Source organism: Chinchilla lanigera, unplaced genomic scaffold, assembly GCF_000276665.1.
Source record: "Chinchilla lanigera isolate Chin_1 unplaced genomic scaffold, ChiLan1.0 scaffold00104, whole genome shotgun sequence".
Lineage (NCBI taxonomy): Eukaryota > Metazoa > Chordata > Mammalia > Rodentia > Chinchillidae > Chinchilla > Chinchilla lanigera.
The window spans coordinates 5,585,247-5,610,396 of NW_004955505.1; the positions used below are offsets into that span (position 1 = coordinate 5,585,247).

The following is a 25,150-nucleotide window of genomic DNA, read 5'->3' on the forward strand; positions in this document are numbered from 1 at the left end:
CTACTTCAGGTTTCTAGGGATGTAAAGGAAGTGTTGAGGTGATGCCTGGTTAGTATATGATGGTGAGAAATGTTTTTCTGATTGTTGCTCATCTGCCTCATTTTTTCTGGAGTCCAGGAGTGAGTGTCTCTGTAGTGTTTGGTCCTGTATCAAATGTGAATGCAGAAAATGGGCATTCTCAAGACTTGTTTTAAAACATGGGCACTTTTTCTTGTACTCTTCATCTCTTCTCCAAAGGAGAAGATTCTTGCCCATAGCTTAGTATGTACTAGGCATTCAAGTAACTGTTATTTCTGTTATTAAATGCTAGGGACTTTCTTTGATACAGATAGGTAGCTACTTTTGATGCTTAATCATCCCAAGACAACGTTGTGTTATGTCTCTGATACCACAGAACACTCATGTAAATGTAACCATATTGATAGTGTCAGGAAGTAGTGAAGCAGTATGTACCTATACGTTTGTATTTATTTGGTAGTTATTCTGTGATTTGGTTAAAAGAGTTCTTTGAAAGATTATTTCCCTTTTCCTGAGGAGGGGTCTTACGAGGAGATATGCAGTAGTCAGCTGTTAAAGAAACATTAAAGGAGAAGAGAGGATTTCTACTTCAAAGTTTATTTAATCAAAGGTCAAAATGTGATCAGTGGAGTTAATGAATTGATCAAACATACAATAATCAAAAGAGTAAATTCTTAGAACTGTTTTTATCCAATCGCATTGAGTATCGATTTCATAATTTTATCATACCCATAGTTTGTATCCTAACGGCTGTGTCTTAGAAGTATCATGCAGACATCTCAGAGTACTGTCAGCAGTGCTTGCTCAGAGTGGAGTTTTCTGCCATGGAAAGTGGTCCCCAGATTTTAGATTACGTGGGAAAGTCACTTCCCAGAAGAGTTTCCCCAAAATGCCTTCATGGAACTCAGGAGAGTCTCAAGTAAATACCCTCCTGCCCAGAGGGCTGTGTGTACTTTTCAAGTATCAGTAGTTCTTCTAAACATGAGTATAAACATAACTCTATTCTGTTTATGTTTTGTACCTGTGTGATTGTCAACTGGCTGTATAATGATTACTTTTTAATTGCTTGGGTCCCAGACACTATATTTGAATATTATGACATGTTTTTAGCACAAAGAAATGTGATCCAACATGCACTGATCTCAAAATATGAGAAAAGTTGGAATAACAGTTATTAGTGTGGGAATTTGAAAACAGTATAAAGCTTTTACTACTTTGTAATATATGGAAAATATTTTAAGCAAAATAACCCTCTGCGTAAAACTTACCTAATGAAGTCTGCTTTTCTACTGTACATTGTTTCATACAGTTAACATGCAGTTAGAATGGTCAAAACACATCTCTTGTGATCTCCACTTTATAGAAGACTAAAGCTAGAATGTAAGTTTTTATCTGAAATTTTGCTTTCTTTAATAGGAAAGATGAGGTGCCTTTTTTTTATTCTAATGTATGAGCTTTTCCCTCCCCATTTAGCCTCTCTAGCTGAGGCCCCAGTAAAATAAGCTTAAGTATAAGGGCTTCAAAACTTTCATGAACAAGATAACTGTCAAGATCATCAGGAAAGCCCGGCGTGATGGTGCACAGCTGTAATTCCAAAATTTGGGAGGCTGAGGCAGAATTGTCACGAGTTTGCGGCCAGCCTGAACCACATTGCAAGACCCTGTCTCCAAGAAAATAAGATTATCAGGAAAACTAGTGATTAAAAAGATGTAGAGTAAAAGTTGCTCCACTCTGAGAAGCCATTGATTTTGACGTACAATAAGCTAGAGTTCCCAGTACAAATGTTTAAGTCCTCCTACTATATGCATTTACACTACTTACTCATCTTTAGACTGAAGTGTATGTAGTTAAAAATGGTAAATGTGAGCCCACTTTTCTCTCCCACCCTCCCACCCCACCACCCCAGCAGGATTTAGACATTTCCTGTGGCAGTAACTTCTCACAGCCTTTGCAAAGCTGTTGAGAGCACTGTTCCTCATCTTGATTTCCAGGGCTCTAAGGTCAGTTCTGCCTATTTTTAAAGCTTATTTTGGCTTTTACCCTGTGTCCATGTTTACTGAGTTGAATTGTCTTAAAGAGAAAACAAAAGCTAAATGTAGAACAGTGGTAGCACTTTCATGTTTAATATGCAGGAGCACAGAGTGGCAAGAAGTCATCTGGACGTGCCTTTTTCATAAAATATGTATGGTGATAGCTGGGCTTATGACTGACTTTCACTGAAATAAAAAGAATGTACTGTTAAGAAATAGGGCTGAATACATAGCCATGTATTTGCCACTGGGTAGCGTGGGCATGCTCCTTATTACTTCCTCATCTTGAGAACCACAGTTCACTGCTTTAAAGGTATCCAAGGGGGCCAGACAAAAGGTGACCACTGCACATCCTTAGAGCTTGAGTGTGCTGGATGCCCTGAAGTAGGACAGGAACTTGGAACAGAAGCTCACGATGAAGAACCAGACATTCCGTGCCGTCTGCCATCTTGCAATGAGCAGGCGCCAGATGATAAGAAAGAGGGCGATGTTAAAGAGGTAGTGAATGTTTCGGAGCCTGGGGACAGAAATAAGCAGAGTTAACACGTACCAAGCACCTGCCTGTTTGGTCTGGAGCACACGTGTCTTCGGGCTGTGAGCAGCAGACACTGGTTAAGTACACAGTGTGTGTTGACTTGATGGCCTTTTTGGTTTCTGTATTTTCCCACAACATTCCTTTGAATAATTAGATTTCTACCATATTTCCCTAGTTTTTCTCCTATCTGCCTCTACTTGAAACTGTTTAAAAAATATCAGCATAACTGCTTTAAAAATACACTTCACCCTCAATACAACATTATGACTTCCGCTGGTATTCACTGGAGTGAATTCTAAAGTTCTTCGCCTGCTTCTCAGTCCTCTGCAATATGCTCTTCATGCTTACCTCTGCGCTACACACTTCCCTTGTCCCAGAATTACCACCTGTGCACTATAATTCTTCATCCCTCGAGTTAGGAGTCAAGGAAATGTAAAGAAAGAATTGAAAGCAGGTTAATGACACCCCACATCCTCCCAAGATCCTGTAGCACAACCAGGTCCCCTGTCTTTTAGGTAGCCTTTATGTCATCATAGGAAAGTAGTAGAAAAACAGAAATTTGTGTTGTACACTGGCTCCTTCCTCACTGTGCGTTACCATGGACAAGTTCCTGGCTTTCTTTGAGACCTGCAATAAACATGCGGTAACAAAACCAGTACTTGGCCTCGGGAGCAGGGAGGTGTAAATAAAGCAGTGCGATCGCTATAGGACAGCACGGAAGGCAGGACTGCACTGAATGCCTAAGGGTTTATTCCTCCCCCGACCCTGCTTGAGATTCACCTGCTGTGAAGTCAGCTTCATGATCAGTCTCCATAAGCACTAACCGTGCTTACCTTTTTAAGTGTTGCCTGGCCTCGGGGACCCCTGCCATGTCCTCTTTCAGCAAATACTTCTTCACCCCCACGACATAGTTCTCGATATACTCCAGCCAGTTCAGCTGGCGCACGTCGAAGTTAAACATCTGCAAGGGAAGAGAGTGTGGGCTGCTGGAGCGGCCCTGCAGGGCTGCTACTGACCGCCCGGGGAAGCTTCACGGAAATCCGGGCATTCAGCTTGGGAGACACAAGTTGGATGCCACCAAAACAGGGATTATGGGCGCTGTTACTTCAGGAGTGCTGATAATATGCATTACTCTGCATACAAACATTTAAACATGGGCTGAGCCCCAACCATGGGCATTAGGAAGTCTGAAGAAAGCTTAAGGAACCTGGTGTTACTTCGTCTGGTGACAGCTTGCAGTTGGCTGGGTATACATTCTCAGGTACACGAGGAACAATTATTTTTCAAGTAGTGATGGGATAATATGTTAGTGACCAAAACTAAATTTCTTTCCATTCCTCTCCCTGAAGCCTACCATACTCTTCTACCCACGACATTGCATTCTTTGGCTGGGCGTAAGCTTCCTAAGCAAAGCCTTGAGGGGTGAGTGAGCAGGATTTGCTCCTAAAGCCAGTGCAGGACAGGTCGGCAGAGGGAGGAGGAGGTGCAGGGAGAGGAAGGGCTGCCTCAGTGATGTAGGGAAAGAGGTCTTAACTTTGCTCTTCTATGATTACAAATGCATTCTCTGGTGTGTTATCGAATAGCTAAAGATCTGAACTGCTTTTGATTTTATTTCTGCAATGGTGAGATAGGCTCAGAAGAGGAACCATCTTTTTTTTTTTTTTTTTTGGTAGTGATGAAGAATGAATCCAGTGCCTTTAGCATTGAGCTACATCCATAGCCTTTTTCAAATTTTTAATTTTGAAACAGTTTCTCTGCATTTGCTAAGTTGCCCAGGTTGGGTTCAAACTGCAGCCCTCCTGCCTCAGCCTCCAGGGTACTGAGATGACAGGCCTGTGTCATGATGCCCTTCTTTAGATGGAGATAGGATGGAGTGGGAAGAGAAAGCTCATAGCCATCCTTGAGTCATCTACTTGTCTTTTCCAATTCTCCATAAAATGAGCTTAATAGGTGAGGTGGAGAAAGGAGCTTCAAATCTACAAACATTATTTTCCCCTGAACATGAGAACTTGGGGCAGTAAAAGTTGTTACACAGAGGAAAGAGTGAGACACTGGTGGTGCTGGAAGTGCTGAAGTATTAGGCACTTCCTGAAGGCTTTGGGCATAACCGTGTTGGAGTAACACAAAGACTGCATTAGACAGCACCGGTCTCCACACTGGGTGGGTTTGGTATTAGAAGTTTTTCATTGCTTTACTTGTAAAGAATGAAGAAAAATGAACTGCTAGTATGGAAAGAATGGTTCATTTAACAAATCTTAGCAAGTAGGAGTTTTTTTTAAGGAGCCTGAGTCCTCCCCATTGGGATCCTTTCATGTTGGACACACAGAGCTCTCAGACCAACTTTCGCCTATTAAAAACCTATTCTCAAGTCCAGGCCAGGCATGGTAGTGCACGCCTGTGATCCCAGCACTAGGAAGGCTGAGGCCAGAAGATTTCTGTGAGTTTGAGGTCATCCTGGACTACATAATGAGACCCTGTCTTAAAAAAATCAAAAAACTAACCAAACCAAAAAAAAAAAAAAAAACCCACCTCTATTTAGTAGGAGTTTTGGCTCTTGTACAATGAAGTAGAGTTAATTAAACCTGATTAAACTTCCAGAGGCCTAAGAAAGGATTTAATCTTAGTAGCAAAAAACACCTTAATTCAAATCAGTGATGATCCAAGAACAATGACTGGTACAGTGCAGGCATTTAGTAGGTACTTGCTGAATACATGAATTCATTATAGAATTTCAGTCAATTAATTTTAATATTAATCTTATTTGTTTATTCTTGTGGTGCAAATGGGCCTATGCATGCCATGCAGGTGCTATGCCACTGACTTACACCCCCAGATTAATTTTAAAAACTGAGAACTTCTTTATTCTATAGCACATTGTCTTACATTGTCTTACTTGATCTTTACATAGGGTTATATGGATATCCCCAAATTAAACTTAGTTTCCTTTTTTTCAGACAGCTAGTCTTTGGTGGAGGCTTTGACTGTACTAAATAAAAGGCATAAATTGTCAAAACAAAACAATCATTACTAAAAGTCAAATTTATTGACTTTAAAATGGCCATGCTACTTCCTGAGAACCTTCTAGGTATATTTCCATAACATGCATCTTTCCTCATGATGAGCTTTTTCCTTACATCTTGGAAATAGTAAATATCTAAAGAATATCATGAGTTTGGTATCTTAAAGATTTAGTACTTTTCTAGGACTCCGTAATTCTCCCTTCTTTATGTGCAAATAAGAATGTTATGTATTAATCATTCAGAGCCATCTTAGACCTGGGAGGCCATAACAACCAAATACTGATATCCCTATTTGACAGTAGAAGCATTCAGTGAGCATTTACTTAATGAACCAGCCCTTTGCTGATTTATGAACCCTTTGTGTTTGGTTAGTCCTTTCAACTTTCATGAGAGAACATGACATGAAATAGCTTTTTAAAAAGTTGTTACTGTATTTGCTTTAGATATAGCATCCATTATTTCTCTTAGCCATTAGAGGAAGCACTTCACAAACATTTCAATTAGAGTTAAATGCTGAGAAAAGCTTTGTTTTGCTTGGAACACAAGTACATTTTCTCTGGTATTTGTGAATTTTGGAATATGCAAAGCTTTTAGGGTTTAACCTTTGTGTGACTGCCCAGAAGCTACAGAAATAAATGGTGCTAACGTCAAACAAAGTGACGGTCTGTGTTGAGAAACACAATGTGTAGTACTGAAGAAACAGCTGGAGGCAGCCTGGCGGGAGGGACGGCCTTCATGGGCAGGGTGGCGGGGAGGACACGGAGGGCAGGACGGCCTTTCTCAGGACGAGGGCAGAGCTGACCTTGGTGCACAGAGACCTCAGTTCTAATCGTAAAGAACATGGGGGACGGGCAGGTGAGCGATGCAACTTTCCCACAGAAGCCATGGAAGTACAGAGAGGCGTGTCGAGAAGATGACACGGGACGGAGGAGGGCACCACCACGCAGAACAGCGTCGCAGACTTCCCTGAAGTCCAAGAACCTAGGGCTCTCACGGGCATTAAACACATTTCCTGGGATGGTACTGATAGCCCTGCCTGGTTTTCTTAGCAAAAGTAAGATAAAATACCGCCCCCCTCCCGACCAAAGCTTCCCTCATCAACCTGACAGGTAAAATAACCAAGTCCGCCCCGTGTGGCTTCCTGCTACTGGCAGCCTGGCTGTACTCACTCTCTGGTCCTCGGGACTCAGCATCGACATCAGCATCTCTGTGTTGTGCGTGCTCCACTCCCAGCTGTGGTTGATGAAGTACTCCAGCATGGAAATGGTTCTGAGAAGCCGGTTCATGAGCTTCGTCACCCTGCGGGAGAGGTTGGACGGGAGCAGATAGCAGCACGCACGCGTGGCCTCTTCCCTCTCAGTGTGTAAAGACGGTGACAAATTCTTTTTAAGAAAATCTTTTGTTTCATTAACCCTCTGTACAGGAAGGAGAGGAGCAGACTCTAACGGCATTTTAAAACAGCCAACCATTTACCTGCGTACTCCTACTGTTCATTTACTGAATTCTGAGGTAGACGGTTGGAAGCTTTGTTTCTCCGTATTGTATGTTCTTGGATTTTTTTTTAATGAGTAAGATGTAAGACTGTAGTACATAACTTGGCAAAAGTGTTGACTATCCTGCTATCTGATGAACAAAAACAATTGTTAATTGTAATGCAGATTTCAGGAGAAAATAATTTACTGTTGATAACCTACTCCATTAGGTATACTGCTGATACCTCTAAAAATATTATCTGCTAATTTTCCTAACATCGTGATCAGTAGGTGTTTGTCTCCGTTTTTATTAATGGCTAACACACGCTTAAGGCTAGATCGGAGCTAAAATTCCAACCCAGGTTTTTTTTTTTTTTTGTGGCACCAGGAATCGAACTCATGACCTCGCACTTGCTAGGCAGGCACTTGCGCCACTGAGCTATATCCTTGGGCCCTCCAACCCAGCTTTGACTGAGCTCAAAACACGTTCGCTTGTGTAATCTCACTACCTGTGTTCCATTGCTTACAAAGGATCACATCTTCCAAGCCAGTGCTCAGAATTTGAACCAGTTCAAATGTGTGAACTGCCCAAGTTCATAACAACTTATAAAAACCTTTCGTAGGTGTTCTTAATGGCTCCACACAATAAAACTGTGAGGTAGTCAGTTCTTTGTATTCATTTTACAGAAAGATTATGTTCAAGGTCACATAGCTGGTGTTCCAGCTGAGTTCTCTTAGCTACATGTCACCTTGGACTATCGGGAACACTGGATTTTTGTCTTAGCTAAGCCAAGCTTGGTAGGAGTGATTGTGATAGTGGACTTAGTAATGGCTGATGCTGTTCTGAAGGTTTGGTCTTATTTCTGGTTAAATTCTAATGTCCATGCACCTAATGATTCCTGAGATACTGCTCCCACTGTGTCATCAGAAATTTCCTTGCTACAAGTACCAAAATAGAGTTCATAACTCCATTATCCATTTTCATTCATGCCCCAACTCTGGTGCAATGGATGTGATTCCAACAGATTTAATTTTAAAAATAATGCTTATACAGTGTAATCATTGTATGTAGGGGACTATATCAGCCTCATGGTATTTTTTTTAAGAAAAAAAATATATGTTATGTTCAGGAAAAACTATAAAGGAAGAGAATGATTCATTTTACCACATAACAATTCATAAAACTTCTTTAGTAATAATAGTGATTATATAGTCTAAGCATTTCATGAAAATCCCTGTAAAGTAGATGTATGGTAGATATATTCCTGTCCCCTTTCTGCAGAGGAGGAAGTTGGACTTCTGAATTATGGAGAAATTTTAGGGCTTGTATGGTTAGCCTGGTGGAACCCAGATTTGAATCCTGTAAGTCTGACTCTAAATCCCATGCTGTTAAGCTCTCTACTATAGGCATACTCACTTGTGCTATAAAAAGCCTCATCATCAAAGCTAAACAATAAAAAAGAGACTTGAAGAAAACACATGAAATATACATTCATAAGACATACACTAAAGTTTCCTTAAATTAATAAGGACGTCTCACTAGAAAAAATAGGCAAAGAATGGAAGCAGCCAACTCACAGAGAAGAAACCTTGAAAGCCCAATAAATCAAATTCCAGCTGCTCCAGCGGTCAGGCAAATAAAAATCTAACAATGAGATTTAATTCCTCATAAGTTTGACAGAAGATCGATTCTTGGCAAGTAGTAACAAGGGAGAGAACCACATACTCTTTTGTACTCATGACAGTGCCAATTTGCAGTCTTCAGGGCAAAAAGTCTACATCCCAGCAATCTCAGCCCTCAGCCTCCTCCCCAGACGCAGGAGCCTGTTTTGTAAACAGCCCAAAGGCACACTGATAGCTATTGGCCTACTTTTTTGTTTTTTTGTAGAAGGAGGAAGAGGAAAGAGCTGGGCATGACAGAATGACAGATTTTCAAGAAAAACTGGTGAAAAAGTTCAAGACTATGATTTATGTGCAACACACACACCTCTGCCTCATAGCAGGAATACATTCAGAAATGTCCATATATAGATGTAAAAGCATGGAAACTTCCGTACAACCGTATCAGAGAGGAAAAGGGGTTAGACAGATTTTTGCTTTTTCTGCCATAAAGATTACTGTTAAAGTTCATACTACAAAGCAACTCATTTTCCAGCAAAATTTTTCATGTACAAAATATACATGTTTATTACCTCTCCCTCCCGCGTCTTTCATGAGCTACTGAACCTCTTTATCCAGGCCTCCTTTTGATTCTGACCTATTCTGAAAGCCCCAAATTATTTTCCCAGTCTTTATCCTACTCAAGAAGAGCTGAGTTATAAGCTCGAAAGGAGGCCTCTGGGATTGGATAAGGTGCAGTCCCCAAAAGGCCAGTCCCTAAAAAGGCCAGTCCCCGTACCAGCTTCTGGACGGAAGCCACGGGCTGATTCTTAACCACATAACTGCCTTTGGTAATTATAATGAGCACCCCTCTGACATACAAAATATCGTTCAGATGAGACAGAGATAGAGATGGGTCCTGAGCCCACACACCACGTGATGGTGACAGAGCTGCATTCACACCAGTATGCTTTGCGCCTAGGTGCAGTCAGTCCCGTTCCTACCGCTGGTTTGAGAGTGCTTTATCCATGTCTTTCCTCTGCCACATCCTCTGGACTAATATTGATTCCTCCCTAGCTTCTGTGTCCTTCCCTGTCTCCCTAGAGTGTGGGAATGACAGTGGGTCCCCGAGAGGACCACACAGGGAGCTCTCCTCGGTAGAGCTGTCGCAGTTCTAGTTCTCGTGAACTATTTGGAAAACCCAGTGACAAGGTCTCAGTTGCTTTTCTTTTTGAATGGATTATTAGTTGCTGAATGTATCAGGCAAGTTTCTTCATGTTATTTTTAAAGATTATGTGGGAGGATTTTTAATGCAGCAGTGAGTTGTGACTTCTCACCTGCCCAGTACTGGGAATGGAACCAAGAATCTTCACCTGGAGCTACAGCCCCAGCCATTATTATTGTTATTGTTGTTACTTTATTCATTTATTTTGAGGCAGGGTCTCACTAAATTGCTCAATTGTCTAGGCTGGGTTTGAACTTGCAATTTTCTTGTGTCAGCATCCCAGAGTTTTGGGATTACAGGTGTGTGTCTTCACGTCTGGTTGCTTCTCCTTTTGACCCAATAACTCTGTGTGCGTGTGGCATGTGTGTGCATATGCATGTGTGCATGTGTGCATGCTCACGTATGCATGTGTGTGAGGCACTCCATTGTCTCCTTTGACCCTCACAGGACAGCGGGCTACAGACGCTGAGCCCTGGCGCACCCTTCAAGGTGGTACCCCAGCCCCTCACCTGGGCTTCCTCCCTGTGAGCCGCAGGTAGACGTCGTAGATGATGGCAGGGGCCCGGTGGCTGACGGCATTCCAGTAGTGGGTCGTGAAGCTGGTGGCTGTGAAGTCAGCCTTTGGCCTCCTGAAAGCTTTCTCAAATGGGACCTTTTCAAAGGTTGCCAAGACTTGTAATCCTGAGAAAAAAGAAAAAGAGCTTAGCTTCAGGTCATAGAAGCCCTTCACACTGGTAGACGTCTACAGTGGATCAAAGTAATGAAGAAGACCAAGGCTCTGTGGTATAGAGTCAAGGCTCAACTTCTGAGAAGAACTTGGTGACTTTTATGCTGGGCAAATGGTTATCTGCAAATCAAATGATGTAAAGGAGCTGAGAATCGAGTTTTTTCTTGAAACAGTTACTGTCAAACAAATTCTTGGGAAAACAGTTTCATACAATACAGGAACTGAACTTCACCCATCATTCAATCCCAGTGTTATTTAGGCTATCTGGAAAGACCCAAGACAGAGGCTAGGGGCTTTCCTGAATTGGGTCATTACTTAAGAGTCACAGGGAATTTCTTAACAGGTTAAGCTTTCTTAAAGTTAAACTTTCTTTTTTTTCTCTCTCTCTCCTTCCTTCTGTCCTTTCCTTTTCTCCTTCTTTTCTCCTTCCTTCCTTCTTTTGTTTTTGTTTTTTGAGGTAAGAGTCTCACTTCGTATGTAGGTTATTAGCCCAGGATATACTTGAACACACAATTCTCCTGTCCCATCCTCCTGCATGCTGGGATTACAGCCGCGTGTCACCATGTCTGGTTAAATGTTCTTAAAGTTTACACTTACATGAGTGTAAAAGGGGGGTTCCCTTACACTAATTCACTTTAAGTACCATAGTCTTTTATTTCTTTGGAATTTCTACTTTTCTGGGACATTACACTTAATTTTCCACTATACTCTCCAGGGTTTTTTTAAAAAATAATTTTTATTTCTATATAATTAAGCTTAAAACTTAGTTTAAGATTTTTTGGTACATTCAGTAGTTCTCTTCAAATGATATTCATTTAAGTTCAATTTTAATTTATATAGATTTTCATAAAGAATGTACCCACATTCATTGTTTAATTGTGATAATATGATTATTGCTTTCCTGCAAAAGATTTCATCCAGAAACCTATACAAAAAATACAGACCTGATTCAGAGAAGAAATATCTGGCCCACAGACATATTTGAAAAAAAAAAAAAAAAAAGCACAGTTTATAGTATAGGCAATTCCAACACTAATATAAACTTTCTGGTCTATAGGTCCATATACTTGTTCAGAATTTCTACATGGATACGTAATAAACAAAACCACTTTTAATAGCTCTAAAAGTTGACCTTTTGATATTCTCACTATCAACCACCTCATTCCCCATATATACACCAAACTTTCTTCTCTAACAAAATCCTACTTCAAAGTGATAATTCAGTATTTTTCAGTAGTTCAGTCAAAAACACTGGAGTCATCCTTATTCTTTTCTTTAAAAACCCTCATACAATTGAACACAGAAATCCACTAGCTTTCTCTTTTAAAAACCCAGAGTCACGATCTCTACTGCTATCTGATAGGAGCCATCACCATAGCTTGGAAGATTATAGTACTGTGCTCAACCATCTCCTCCACTATGTGCTCCTACAGTCTGCTCTCCACAGAGCAGCTGGAGTGATTCTCCTGAAATGTAACCGAGGGCGCATTATTTCTCTGTTCAGAACCCTTCAGTGGGCTCTGCTCGCATTCAGAGGGAGAGGCAGACTTCCTCTGGTCAGTGAGGCCTCACACTCCCTGCACCCTCACTCCCTCTGCCCCAAAGTCCGACTCATCTCCGCCCTTCTCCCTTGCTGCTTCTGCTGCAGCCACAGAAGCCTCTTTGCTACCCTGGGACATAAAGGAAGAGCTTGGTGCATGTTGCTTCAGCTCCGCACATCACTTCTTACAGGTCTCTGCCAAGATGTCACCTCAGCAGGATGCCTTCCTTGACACCACACATCAAACAGAAAGCTCATTTTGTTTTTCACTGTTAAGTTTTAAGCACTTAACTATATCTGATTTTATATATATATATATAAAATTTCTCCCTACCAGAACATAAACACTATGAGAATAGAATTTTGTTTTTGTCAATACCTTACAAAGTGTTTGACAAGTGATTTGACTAAATGAGTGACTATCTCAGAAACAAATAATTATTTTCTATTTCCCTAAATCTATCCTGGCTAGTTATTCCAGTAACATCTCTGTAAGCACTTAATGCTTTCCAGGCACTGTAGTAGGTGCTGGGAATATATATACTTCTTGACCTCAAGGAATTGGCAGTCTGGCGGGAGATATGGACAATTAATGAACTGAAATGTTGCACGTGGCGGGTGCCAGAGGGCACCACAGTGTGCTTTGGAGGACTACATGGGAAGCATCTAACACTGTGTGGGTATAGGGGTTAGGAGAGCTTCTGGAGAAAGCTATCTAAATGACCATAGCGAACATCTGCTGAAATGTATATCATCCCAGCCACTGTGCCCAGAACTCAGTAAATCCTTCCAAACACTCTCAAGTAGAATAATTATTATTCTCATTTAATCAACCTATAAGTAGAGATTCGGTGATTTTTCCCAAGTTCCTCTAACTCGTAATTAATGGAGTCTAGGAAATGGTAGGACTTACACCAGCACATTGTCTCTATGTGGAATGAGTTTTTGTCTGCTTAGTGCTATATCCCCAGCACCATGAAAAATGCCTAACAGTGAATGCAGGAGTAAATAAGTGAGCTACAATTTGAATCCAGGTACTGGATCTCTAAACTCATTAAGCTACACTCTAGGTGCGCACATATATCAACAGGTTCTGACAACCTCAAAGCTTTCCTCAATCCCAAAGTGCACCTCCCTCCTGCTACATCCCATCCTCGCCCCCACAAACATCTTCCTAAAACCCTCAGCTCCAACACTTCAGCCCAACTAACAGACCTCCAACAGAATCTGATCCCATATCCATTTTCTCACCTAGTACCATTCCTTCTCTCTACCTCTCCCCGTGCTGACCTAGACTCCTCCCGCTTTACCCATCCCTCCACTTCTCCATCCACACTAAAGGTAGGCTACGAAGAGTACTGAACAAGCGTGAAAGTATAAATGCAAAGTCTACGTGAAGGATAACTGAATCTGTGATGTTGTCATAACCACAAATAATTGCTTCCTCAGAACACAGGGACACAGTCCAAATCACTTACATTAAGTACCTGAATCGGTGTCTACTATCTTTGGGAAAAGCTGAAAACAAATCACAGGAAGGCAGTATTTTATTAAAAAGATCATATCAATTATAAACTCTCCTCACTTGACCTCAACTTTCAGCACCAAAAAAGAAATGTGTGTGGAGGAAAAAACTATACACATGGGAACATGAGAAAACGGGCAAAAAAGGCCCCCAAGGTCTCCCACCTTCCCCAAGGCATATCCAAGGGGTACCCATGGAGAGGAAAGCAAACATCAGGGAGCAGAGCTTTACAAACTGACTAAAGAAGAGTTAAAGAAACTCGGCGAGTTCAAAGAGGACTTGACCCAAAAGTTTATGGAAGTATCACACAAAATGACCAATGTGGATTTTGGGGAAATAAATAAAAACTTGGAAGAGATGACCAAAATGGTTTTAAAACAAGTGACAAATTTACTAAAGATACAGAATCTAAGAAAAAAATCTCAGAAATACTAGATATAAAAGATTGTATAGAATTCATAAATTGCAGAAATGACCAATGTGAAGATGGTTTCTAAAATCATGCACAAAAGACAGCACACATAGAATAATACATTTACAGAAATCATAGTAGAAAACCTCCCAAGTATGAGGAAAGAATTCAACATAAAAAGAAGTGAGACCTACAGAATACCAACTACAATGAAAAAGAAGCTCTCCATGACCCAATATAATTACAATGCCAGATGTTCAACAAGAAAACAGAATTTTAAAAGCTATCAGAGAAAAGCAAAAAATCACATAAATTTAAACCGATCAGAACTACAGGTGACTTCACAGCGAATTTTAAAGACCAGAAGAGCTTACAGTGAAGTATTTCAGGCCCTAAAAACAAATAACTTTCCACCCAGATTAACATATCCAGCAAAACTTTCCTTCAAAATAGATGGAGAAATAAGAACTCCATGAAAAAGAACTACTCAAGAAAGGTATGAATTCCAAACTAGTACTCTAGAAAATACTCAAGAATATCCTAGACAGATACAACAAAGCCAACAAAGCAAAAAATCCAGATGGAATGAATACATCAGCCAAGCAGAGTAGATTAAGAAAAAAAGGAACAGAAAAAGGAGTCATCAACAGAAGAAGAATGCAGGGCTAGGAATTACTCTATACCTCTCAGTAATATTTGTCAAGGTTAATGACCTCAGCTCCCCAGTTAAAAGACACAGATTGGAAGACTATATCAAAAAACAGAATCCAACAGTCTGTTGCATTCAAGAAACTCATCTAATACAAAAAGATATCTATTGCCTAAAAATCAAAGAATAGAAAATAGTATTTCATGTACAAGTACCTCTAAAACAAGCAGAGGTAGCAATTTTACTCTCAAAATAAACCTCAAGCTAAAACTGATCAGAGGAGACAAAGAATGTCACTACATACTATATGAAACTAATTCAACAAGAAGAAGTAACATTTGTAAATTTGTATGTGCTGAATACTGGAGCACCTATAAGACAAATGCTGCTGGACATAAAAGATCAAATAAACACTAACATAATCATAGTGACCTCAATACACCACTTTTGCAAAGAGATCAACTATACAAAACATCCATAAAGAAATATCAGAGCTGAACCACACTCTTGAACATATGGACTTAATATCTACAGAGTGTTCTACCCTAATACAACAGAGTACAAATTGTTCTAGGCAGCACATGGAACTTTCTGCAAGGCAGACCATGTACTAGTCTACAAAGCCTGCTCAAAAAAAAAAAAAAAAAAAAAAAGAATTGCAATCACTTCATACTTACTACCAGACCATTGTGCAACAAAACTAGAAAACAAAACTAGAAATCACACAAGAAGAAACCACAGAAGAAACCACAGAAGAAACCACACAAAATTTAGGAACACCTGGAAACCTTTTTTTTTATTTTAAAAATAAAAGGAGGAAAACATTAACAGACAGACAACCTTTTACAAAATAGCAAAAGAACAGTACAGACAATATAGAGTTACAAACAAAGTGGTAGGAAATCAACAATGATTATTGTATTACATATTGGTATCTTGAAAGTGGTTTCTCATGAAAACACATAGAGACATGCAATATTGATCAATCAAGGACTCATAAACTTATAAAACAAGGACCTGGAAACTCAATACAACTCCCTGAACATATGAGTCACAGAATAAATCAAAGAAGCAATTAAACATTTTCTGAAAGCAAACAACTTATAGGACATAAAGAAAACAGACCTAAGAGGGAATCTTATTGCAATCAATGGTCACATTAGAACAACAGTGAGCTTAAAAAAATTAACCTAATGAGGTTCCCCAAAATGCTTGAAAATAATAACAATCCAAGCCCAAACCAAAATTAAGGAGGGAAATTATAAATAGCAGAGCAGAAATTAGTGAAATTGAGACTAACAAAACAATACAAATTTTCAACAAATTGAAGAGCTGGTTCTTTGAAAGAATAAACAAAATAGATGAACTCTTAGCCAAACTTCCCCATAAAAAAGAGAAAAAACACTTACGTCAATGCTATGAGAAATGAAAAAGGCAAACTCACAATAGACACCATCTAAATCCAGATGATAGTAACTATTATGAAAAAATTTATTCTAAAAAATTAGCAAATCTTGAAGCAATGGATGGATTCCTAGACTCATATGAATTACTGAAACCAAACCAAAAGAATTGCTTTGAACAATCCAATAATAAGCAATGAAACTGATGTAGTAATAAAAAATCTACCCTTTGTTTTGTTTTTGTCTATGTTGTTGGCATTTTGCTATTGCTCTTTTTTTTTTTAACACATTCTCTTTAAAATAAAAAATAATTTAAAAAATAAAAAGCAGATTTGAAATGAAGGAAAAAAAAAAAACTACCAACTAAAAATAGTCCAGGACCTGCTCAATTCTCCAGATCTCTAAGGGCATTGTGTCATCAGTAACACTCAAACTCTTCAATGAAACAGAAAGGGAACGAGTCTTCCAAACTCATTTGTGGAAGCCAGCACCACTCTGACCCCAAAGCCAGATAACGATAGAACTGAAAAAAAAAAACAAAACAAAACTACAGACCAATCTCCTTAATGAACATAGATGCAAAAACTCTCAATAAAATATTGGCAAATAGAATGCAGTAAATCATTAAAGGGCTCGGCTCTCCAGCCCTTGATCACTACATTCGCAGGAGTTCACCAACGTAACGTATACAAAAGCAGTTGCCCAGCAGGAGGAGTATTGTATCACTGATGCTGCTTACTTTTGCTTGATTTTGTTATTGGTTTTTAATGTCTGTAGCTAGTCAACTCCTTATTCTGTACAATCATGCACCCGTTCCACCCTCTGTTCTCTCTGCAGACTACAATACATTCTAGTTAATTATGACATATTTATCATTTCAACCATTCTGTTTCTTATTGTTTCCAGCTTTCTCCCTGACTGGGGTCTCAGCTCCATGACCCATGCTGTCTGTGTATCTTTGAGACAAACACTGGTGGCTCTGTGCGTACATTACCAGACATACTTACCCATTTTGAGCCAGTTACAGGGGTTGAGATTACCAGACGTACAGTGGTAGATTAATGTTGACTTAGGTCTGCAAGATGAAATAAAAATGATATAAATACAACAAAATGGAAAAGTAATGAAAGAGAAATAAGAGGAAATAATTAGACAGAATGGTTTCCAAAACTTCCAAGACTAAAGCAGTCTATTAAAAAGTCCTATCTTTTATCTCTTGTTTGGGTCAATAGGCAAAATGGAAGAAGATTTGGAAAACACTAGGTGTATGTACAAGACAACAGGTATGAGAGACTGGGGATATAAGTCTGAGCTCATATAAGAAAATTTTAATTCTGTTTATCACTTACTAGCAGAGCCAAATAAATAAGCAACCTACTTTTCCCCTTCATATTAGGAAATTCCCCCCCAACACAGTGACCTACACTTTTGGCATTTACCAGAAACTGAACAGTTCATTGAAATATAAAATATGCTATCAGTTGATCAGTTTTCATCATATCTTTACGTTAAAAAGAGAAGCGGTAGCAGCATAGATTACTGAACAGAAGAAATATTTGGGGTATCAAGAATTTCATGGTATGTGATTTTCAGAGTGCACTATTTTATGATCAACCAAATGCAAAGCAGTATTTATGCAACAGCTCAATGCATAAATGGTGGTATCTTGGGAACTATATAAAACATTGAAAGAAACACTTCATTGTACTAGAGGTCTTCTACAATGAAGTGCCTCTATTTTGAAAATGCACCTAACATACTTACTCCTTTCCTCATCAAATTTTTGAAAGATCACTTGAGCACCCATACCTGTGCACTGCAGTGTACCAGCCTGCTGCTAAGGTGAGATTGACAACTGTATCTGCTGGGATTAAATCTGCAATGGCCATTGGAGTAGCTTTGATGGCCCGAAGAAACCCTTTCCCAGCCTGCACAGGAAACAGAAGAACCGTTAGTAAAATAGCTGATATTAATTTGCTGCTATTTACTAGATGACTATGCTATATATTACCTCCCAGCATATCCAGTTTGCCCAGCCAAATTAACTTCAAGCGCCACCATTTCTGGGAACCACTAGTGGCTGTTGGGTTCCTTTAGGGAATAAAATTACTCAAAGTTCTAAGAGTTAATATACTTAATTAAAAAACGTCTGCACAGTAAAAGAAACAACCCAGAGTGAAAAGAAAACCTACAGAATGGGAAAAAATTTTGGCCTGCTACTCCTCAGAGGACTAATATCTATAATATATAAATAACTAAAAAATATTAGATTCCCCCCCAAATAAAAGAGCCAATCAAAACATGGGTATGTGAAATGAATAGACACTTCTCTGAAGAAGTGCAGATGGCCAATAAATACATGAAGAAATGCTCAACAATGATGGCCATTAGAAAAACACAAATTAAAGTAACTCTGAGATTCCATCTTACCCAGAAAGAATGGCTACAATCAAGAAACCAAATAATAACAAATGCTGGTGAGGATGTGGGGAAAATGGGAATATAATCTGGTATAACCACTATGGAAATCAGTATGGAGAGTCCTCAAAGAAACTAAAATTAGAATTTCCCTTTAATCCAGCTATTCTCCTTTTAGGTATCTTCTCAAAAGAGTTAAAGACATTGTATTACAGTGATCTATGCACCCATGTTTATAATAGCATAGTTCATAATAGCTAAATTTTGGACACGGCCTGTATGCCCATCTATGGATGGGTGGATAAAGAAAACGTGGTATTTACACATAATGGTGTACTATTATGGCATAAAGAAAGATAAACTTGAGTCATTTGTAGGAAGATGGGTGCTTACCTTGCAACCATAATATTAAGTGAAATAAATCAGACACAAGCTTAAATATTGCATGGTTTCTCTTACACGAGAAACTCAAATTATAAAATAAAATGTATTACATATTGATATCTTCAAAGTGGTTTCTCATGAAAACAGATAGAGACATGCAATATTGATCAACCAAGGACTCATTGACAGTTTCTTTCAGCAAGGAAACAGGAGACAGTAGAACAACTAATACAACAAGCACTGTTAATTTCCTACCACTTTGTTTGTCACTCTGTATTGTCTGTACTGTTCTTTTGCTATTTTGTAAAAGGCTGTCTTCCTGTTAATATTTTCCTACTTTTATTTTTAAAATAAAAAAATTTAAAAAAATAAAATAAAATGTAAAATGAAAGATGGCTAATAGAAATTAGGGAGATAGATCTCTCTCAAATGGGAAGGTGATCAAGAGATGGGGGAGGGAGCAGGGGAGGGAAAGGGGATCAAAAAGGAAGGATGATGCATCCCTTGCATACACCCACTCCACACAAGGAGTGCAGACCTGAGGCACTGCAATCATGTACATAAAAAAAAAGACACCAAGAGTGGATTTTCACATCTTCAGAGTTAATTTGTAACATTTTAAGAATTCAGGTTTCCTAAAATTTTCATGGATTTCTTTTACCATTTCATAAGTGACTGTTTTCTCCTAGTGCATATTAACTTACAAGCATTAAAAGGTTAAGAAACATTTATCTGGGGGCTGGGGATTTAGCTCAGCGGCAAAGCGCCTGCCTGGCAAGCGCAAGGTCATGAGTTCGGTTCCTGGTACCGGAGAAAAACAAAAAAAAAAAAAAGAAAAGAAAAGAAAAGAAAAGAAACATTTATCTGAAAAAAAGGTAATGAATACAATTCCACCATTTAATAGAACAAAATTTGCTTGGGAAAAAAAACCACAATTATTTAGTTTGTGTTTGGTGCTTAGTTCGCTTCGAAGATCACTGATGTTACACAAGATATAAGAACTGTGAATTATTGCTATTAATAACTTACAGACTTCATGAAGTATGTTGATTCTTTATGCTTTGCATTTTTCCAGCATTCATTTGAAATTATTAGCTAATTTATTTTTATGTTTCTTATGTTCCTAATTTATTTTTTTTGTAACTGATCCCCCTTTTTTTGAACATAAACCAGTTTTTTGGGAAAATCTTAGAAAATCTGAATAAATGTGCAGCTTTGCAATGTAATAAATCCACTCTGGCCCATGTTAAAATAATGATGTTCTAGGTCATCAGACTTTTCCTGCGAGCCACACGGTAGGGGAGAGAGTCAAAGCCGGGCAGGGAACAGAAAGAAGTGCCCAGAAGAATCAGGGGCGGAAGGCAGCTCACTGTCATCATCTTTGATAAGTCATAATTGACTGTTTCATATGCGCATCTTGATTCATGTTGCACACAGTCTGGGGAGGAACAAAGCGAGCATGAAGTGTTCAAATTTAACTCTTTTAGATAACTGAATTTCTATTCAGAGTACCAAAAAGTGAAGTCAGTTCTGGTTCTCAGCTCCTTCACACTGGCTGAAAAGCACAGCGGGGCAATCCGGCCGCAGGCAGATGTGTGTCAAGTGCAGGTCTTCCCTGGCCGATGAGGGAGGAAGGGCGAAAAACTGCTTCCTACAGACACCAACCTTCATCTCAGAGATGTGCCGTGACGCGCACAGCTCTTTGCTGTATGTCAAGAACTGGTAATGCTACGCGCCTCCTTTATCTGCACACACTCATAAACACTTACATGTGGTTAAGTCAGGAATTTGATCATGTCTGAGGAGAAGGCTTTTACTACGTCCCCAATTTGCTGCACTAACACCAAGCTATTAACAAAATCACAAAAGGGAAAATATCCCCACCTTGTGGTAACTAAAATAAAATTGTTGATGTTCATTTTCCAAGCTAAAACTCTTGAACAGTAATTGATAGTACATTACCTCTATTTTCCTGATAACAAAACTCTCACAGAATAAAGGTAATTTCACCCCGTACGTCCTTTCAGTCAGTAAAGCTGAGATAAGCTACTTCTATTGTCCGTAGAACAGTAACATTTGTATGTTCGGATCCATAAAGCTAAGTCAGCACTAAGAATTATGTTACTATTCCTCCACTACATTTCAAGGAATTATTTCCCCATTGTTATACATACCGCAATAATGAGCCCATTGGGTCCATTTAGGTTATCAACCCAACCCTAAAAAAGAAAAGATCTCTGTGGGTTACATGTTGCAGAAAATCACTGTGTCTTTGGAACATCTATAGTTTAATCTTAATACATTTCAAACCAGAGCACGGAGACCCCGGCTAACAGTACACAACACTAATGCAGTATTTCTGAGATGCCCAAAAAAGATCAGTGGCAAAGCACTTGTTACTTTCTGTACCTCACCTAGCTTGCAAACTATAAACTTTGTTGGCATTGATTTCATACCAATCTCCTCTTGCTTTATATCACCTTATGGGCTAAATTTAGACTTTGTCTTAATATTATGATCTGCTAACCAATTCATCGAACATTAATTTTTCTCCATCTGAGCTTTGATTTTAAGCTCTCTCAAAACATTTCACACATGATTTATAGGAATTACTCACTTCTTGAACATTTCACATGAACAGAGTCCATACAACATATGTTTTGGTGAGGGTGTGTGGTCAGCCTGCTGGAGATGTCAGGGGAAAGATGATGTTTAGGGATAATAGGGGGAAATGTCTTTTGGAGTCTATTTCCTAAGCTCTATGCAAATCTGTTTCTTCATCTATAAAAATCAAAATGTGTATGCATAATGGGAGTGAGGAGAGGAGAGAGGAGAGGAAGGGTTTAGTCTTTGTCGATCCTGTTACTAGGCCCAAGCACTTCAAACACTGCTCAAGCGCTGTCTCATTTAATCAGTTCTCCAACGCTAAGTTGTACTGGCCCAGGTTTATGTGACACAATTCAAAAGACTGTGCTGCTCGGATGTGTTGCAGGACTCTGGCTTATCTGGCCCTAGAGCTTCCCAGAGTTGCTTTGAGAGAAACGGTATAATTGAAAGTACCTTTCAGAAGGTGATAGCAGTATACATAGGTACAAGTTTATTATTCCTAACCTGAGAAGCTGTGAGCTTTGTGTACCCTGCTTACCCTGGCAGCTGTAATACCACCAACTTGACAATAAAGAGCATTCTGGCACATTTAAATGAGAGTTCGAAGGTCAAGTAATGAAATTATCTCCCATGGGAATCTGGGGACTAGTTAGTTAATAGTATTGAAGATCTCCACCCAGCTCTAGGTCACTCAGCGTAATCCTGAAAGGGGGCTCATGCCAACTAGAGTCTGAATCAAACATTGACTTTTGCCACCATATAATGGATTCGCTTTTGATTTGCTGCACTCAGCCACAAATCCCAAGGAGAAGTGGATGGAGGCCGGGAGGCATCAAAAAGAAATGGAGCCAGAAGGGTCTGGTTTGCAAGCAACACACCAACTCCACAGAGCAGGCATACCGGGAAGGGCTCCTGCCAGGTGGCGCCCACGATGGAGGGTCTGATGATGGCGATGTTCATGTTCGCGCCTTCCTGCTGCACCACGATCTCTCCCAGGGCCTTGGTGTAGGTGTAGGTGTTGGGTCGGTCCCCAATCAGCTTGGGAGTGATCTCATCAATGATGGCATCATCCAACCACCTGAAGGCAAAGAAAACGAGTTGGAGTGACATGCTACACAACAGAATGTAGAGAAAACACGAGACACATAGCTTTCATCTTCTAGTGCACACGACAGGTTACCAAAGATGAGTGTGCACCTGTTCAAGCCATCACAAGGCAGGAGTTGTTTGCTATCTTCCGCAAGCCACTCTAGTCAAACCCTACTTTCCCCCACCAAATTAGATGGACAGATGATAGATGGATAGATGATAGATAGATAATAGATGGGCAGATTGATAGATGATAGATGGATAGATAGATGATAAATTGATAAATAGTTGATAGGTGGCTAGATGATAGATCTATGGATACATAAATGATAGATGATTGATAGATGAAAGATGGATAGATGATAGAGGGACAGATAGATGATATATAAGACAGAGGCAGATAATGATAGACAATATATGATAAATGATAAATGACAGATGATAAATACATGATAGATGATGGACAGATGATAGATGACATATAAGAGATGATACATAGATGATAGATAATAGGTAGATGATAAATGACAGATATAGATATATGACAGGCAGATAACAGATTGATAGAAGATTGATAGATGATAAATGGTAGGAGACAGATGATAGGTGATAGATATATGATATACAGATAGATGTTAGATACATGATAGATGATAGGTATAGATTGATAGATGGATAGATGACATAAATAGATAGACTGATAGACAGTAATAGGTAGAGGATAGATAGATAGGCATAACAGATAAACAATCTACTACTTCTAACATATAACCTCTAATTACCCTCACTTCTCTGATGGGTTTGTAAGAGCTCACATTGCACACATGCTCGACCACCACACTTGCACCCAAGTACTGCCATGTGCCAGGCCCTGGCGCTGAGGTCCGTGTCTATGGAGTCTCACGACAGCCCACACACCCAGGGAGGTCCCGTGAAAACCCAGTGTGCGATCTTGAAGGCGAGAGCCTTTCATTTGTAAAATTTCACTCAGTGCCTTGACAAGCAGAGCAACTGTGGCAGAGTTGTAATCTGCTTAAGGAAATCTATGAAATGTATTTTGAAGGTTTGTTTGCAGTTGAAGATAATAACCAGTAATTATTTCCAGAGATTTCTAGTGAACACTGTAATCTAAGTGGAGTGGTTACAATAATCTGAAGCAGCGTAAGTAGCGTGATTGCTGAGCACTCCTACCAAGACGGGGCGCCGTTGCAAATTTCACTGTTAGCACAGCAGTACCTCATGTACAGAAAAACATGTCACAACCATTTTGACCATCCCAAGTCTATCTACACTTCTTTAAAAGAGCAATGAGTTATTGTCAGTTAAATATATAATGTTTATCTTAGCAGAACTATTTGGTTAAATGATGGATATAATACAACTTTTTAAAAAAACTAGGCTGCCTGAATGTGTTTGTGTGAATTTTGTAACTAATGTATTTGGTACATTTATTCCTACTTTATGGGACAGAACATAACCAAACTGTTTTGATTGCGGAAAATCTTAGCTGTCACTGATTTGCTGACAAAATATTGAGCACTTATTCAGAATCATGTCTCCCAGTTGTAGTAACTCATCTGATACTGAGGTAGAACATAAAGACTGGCTATAATCTCTTAGTTTTTCTTGCTTTGGTTCTGTTAGTGCTAAGTATATTCGGGTCACTCAAATGCCTCTTAAGTTGAATAAAAAAGGTTTAAAATTTTGTAGAATACAAACCTCCAAAATACATATAGAAATAGAGAATATTTCAATTACAGAGCCACTTAGGGGTGGGGAGACAGTGTGGGACGATGCAAGGACCCTGCGCCTTTACAGTAATGCAGTTATTGTCAGTCGCTAGGACTCCAGGACCCCATAGGTACCAAATCTGTGGATACGCAGGTTTCCTGTAGAAGATGCTGTAGCAGTTGGATATAACTTATGCATATCCTTGTACGTAATTTAAATCACCTGTAGATTACTTCTAATACCTAGTACAATGTAAGTGCTATATAACAAGTCATTATTCTGTATTTTTGGGGAATAACAAAATTATTGGAAAGTGGACTTTCCAAGAGGAAAGTCTGTCTGTGTTCACTGTAGACATGATCCCTCTCCTAATATTTTTGACCAGAGGTTGGCCGAATTCGTGGACAAGAGACCCACAGATTCGGAGGGCCAACTATGCTCACATAGGTTCATCTTTCCTTGCCGGCTATTAAATGGTCGACTGACCTAAGGTCATTTTCTTCTACCTGTGAAAATGTATGCCCTGAATTTTTGCTGTGAAATATGGCAATGCTTCTACCTATCCTAACGTCTCAGGGTGTCATGGGGACAGACAGGAATAAGCACAACTGCACATAAAGCTGCTTGACAAAGCACCGTGAGTCAGTGCAACTAAGGCTTGTTTGCTTGCTTGTGGTACTAGTGATTGACCAGGGCCTTGTGTGTGCTAGGCACGACCCTACCTAGGAACTGAATTCCCCAACCCAGTGGAACTGTTCTTTTTAAA

The 25,150-nt window shown here is 39.5% G+C and overlaps 1 protein-coding gene across 1 annotated transcript in view; it reads right to left on the reverse strand.

Moving 5' to 3' along the window:
• Positions 1–599: 599 nt before the first annotated feature.
• Positions 600–25,150, reverse strand: part of Far2 (fatty acyl CoA reductase 2) — a gene marked incomplete in the record, with an annotated part of 138,389 nt that continues 113,838 nt past the window's right edge. The window contains 8 exon segments of the mRNA XM_013505936.1: positions 600–2,565; positions 3,417–3,544; positions 6,773–6,902; positions 10,409–10,580; positions 17,163–17,230; positions 17,965–18,083; positions 21,132–21,176; positions 22,465–22,642. Of these exon segments, the coding sequence (XP_013361390.1) occupies positions 2,403–2,565; positions 3,417–3,544; positions 6,773–6,902; positions 10,409–10,580; positions 17,163–17,230; positions 17,965–18,083; positions 21,132–21,176; positions 22,465–22,642 (1,003 nt within the window).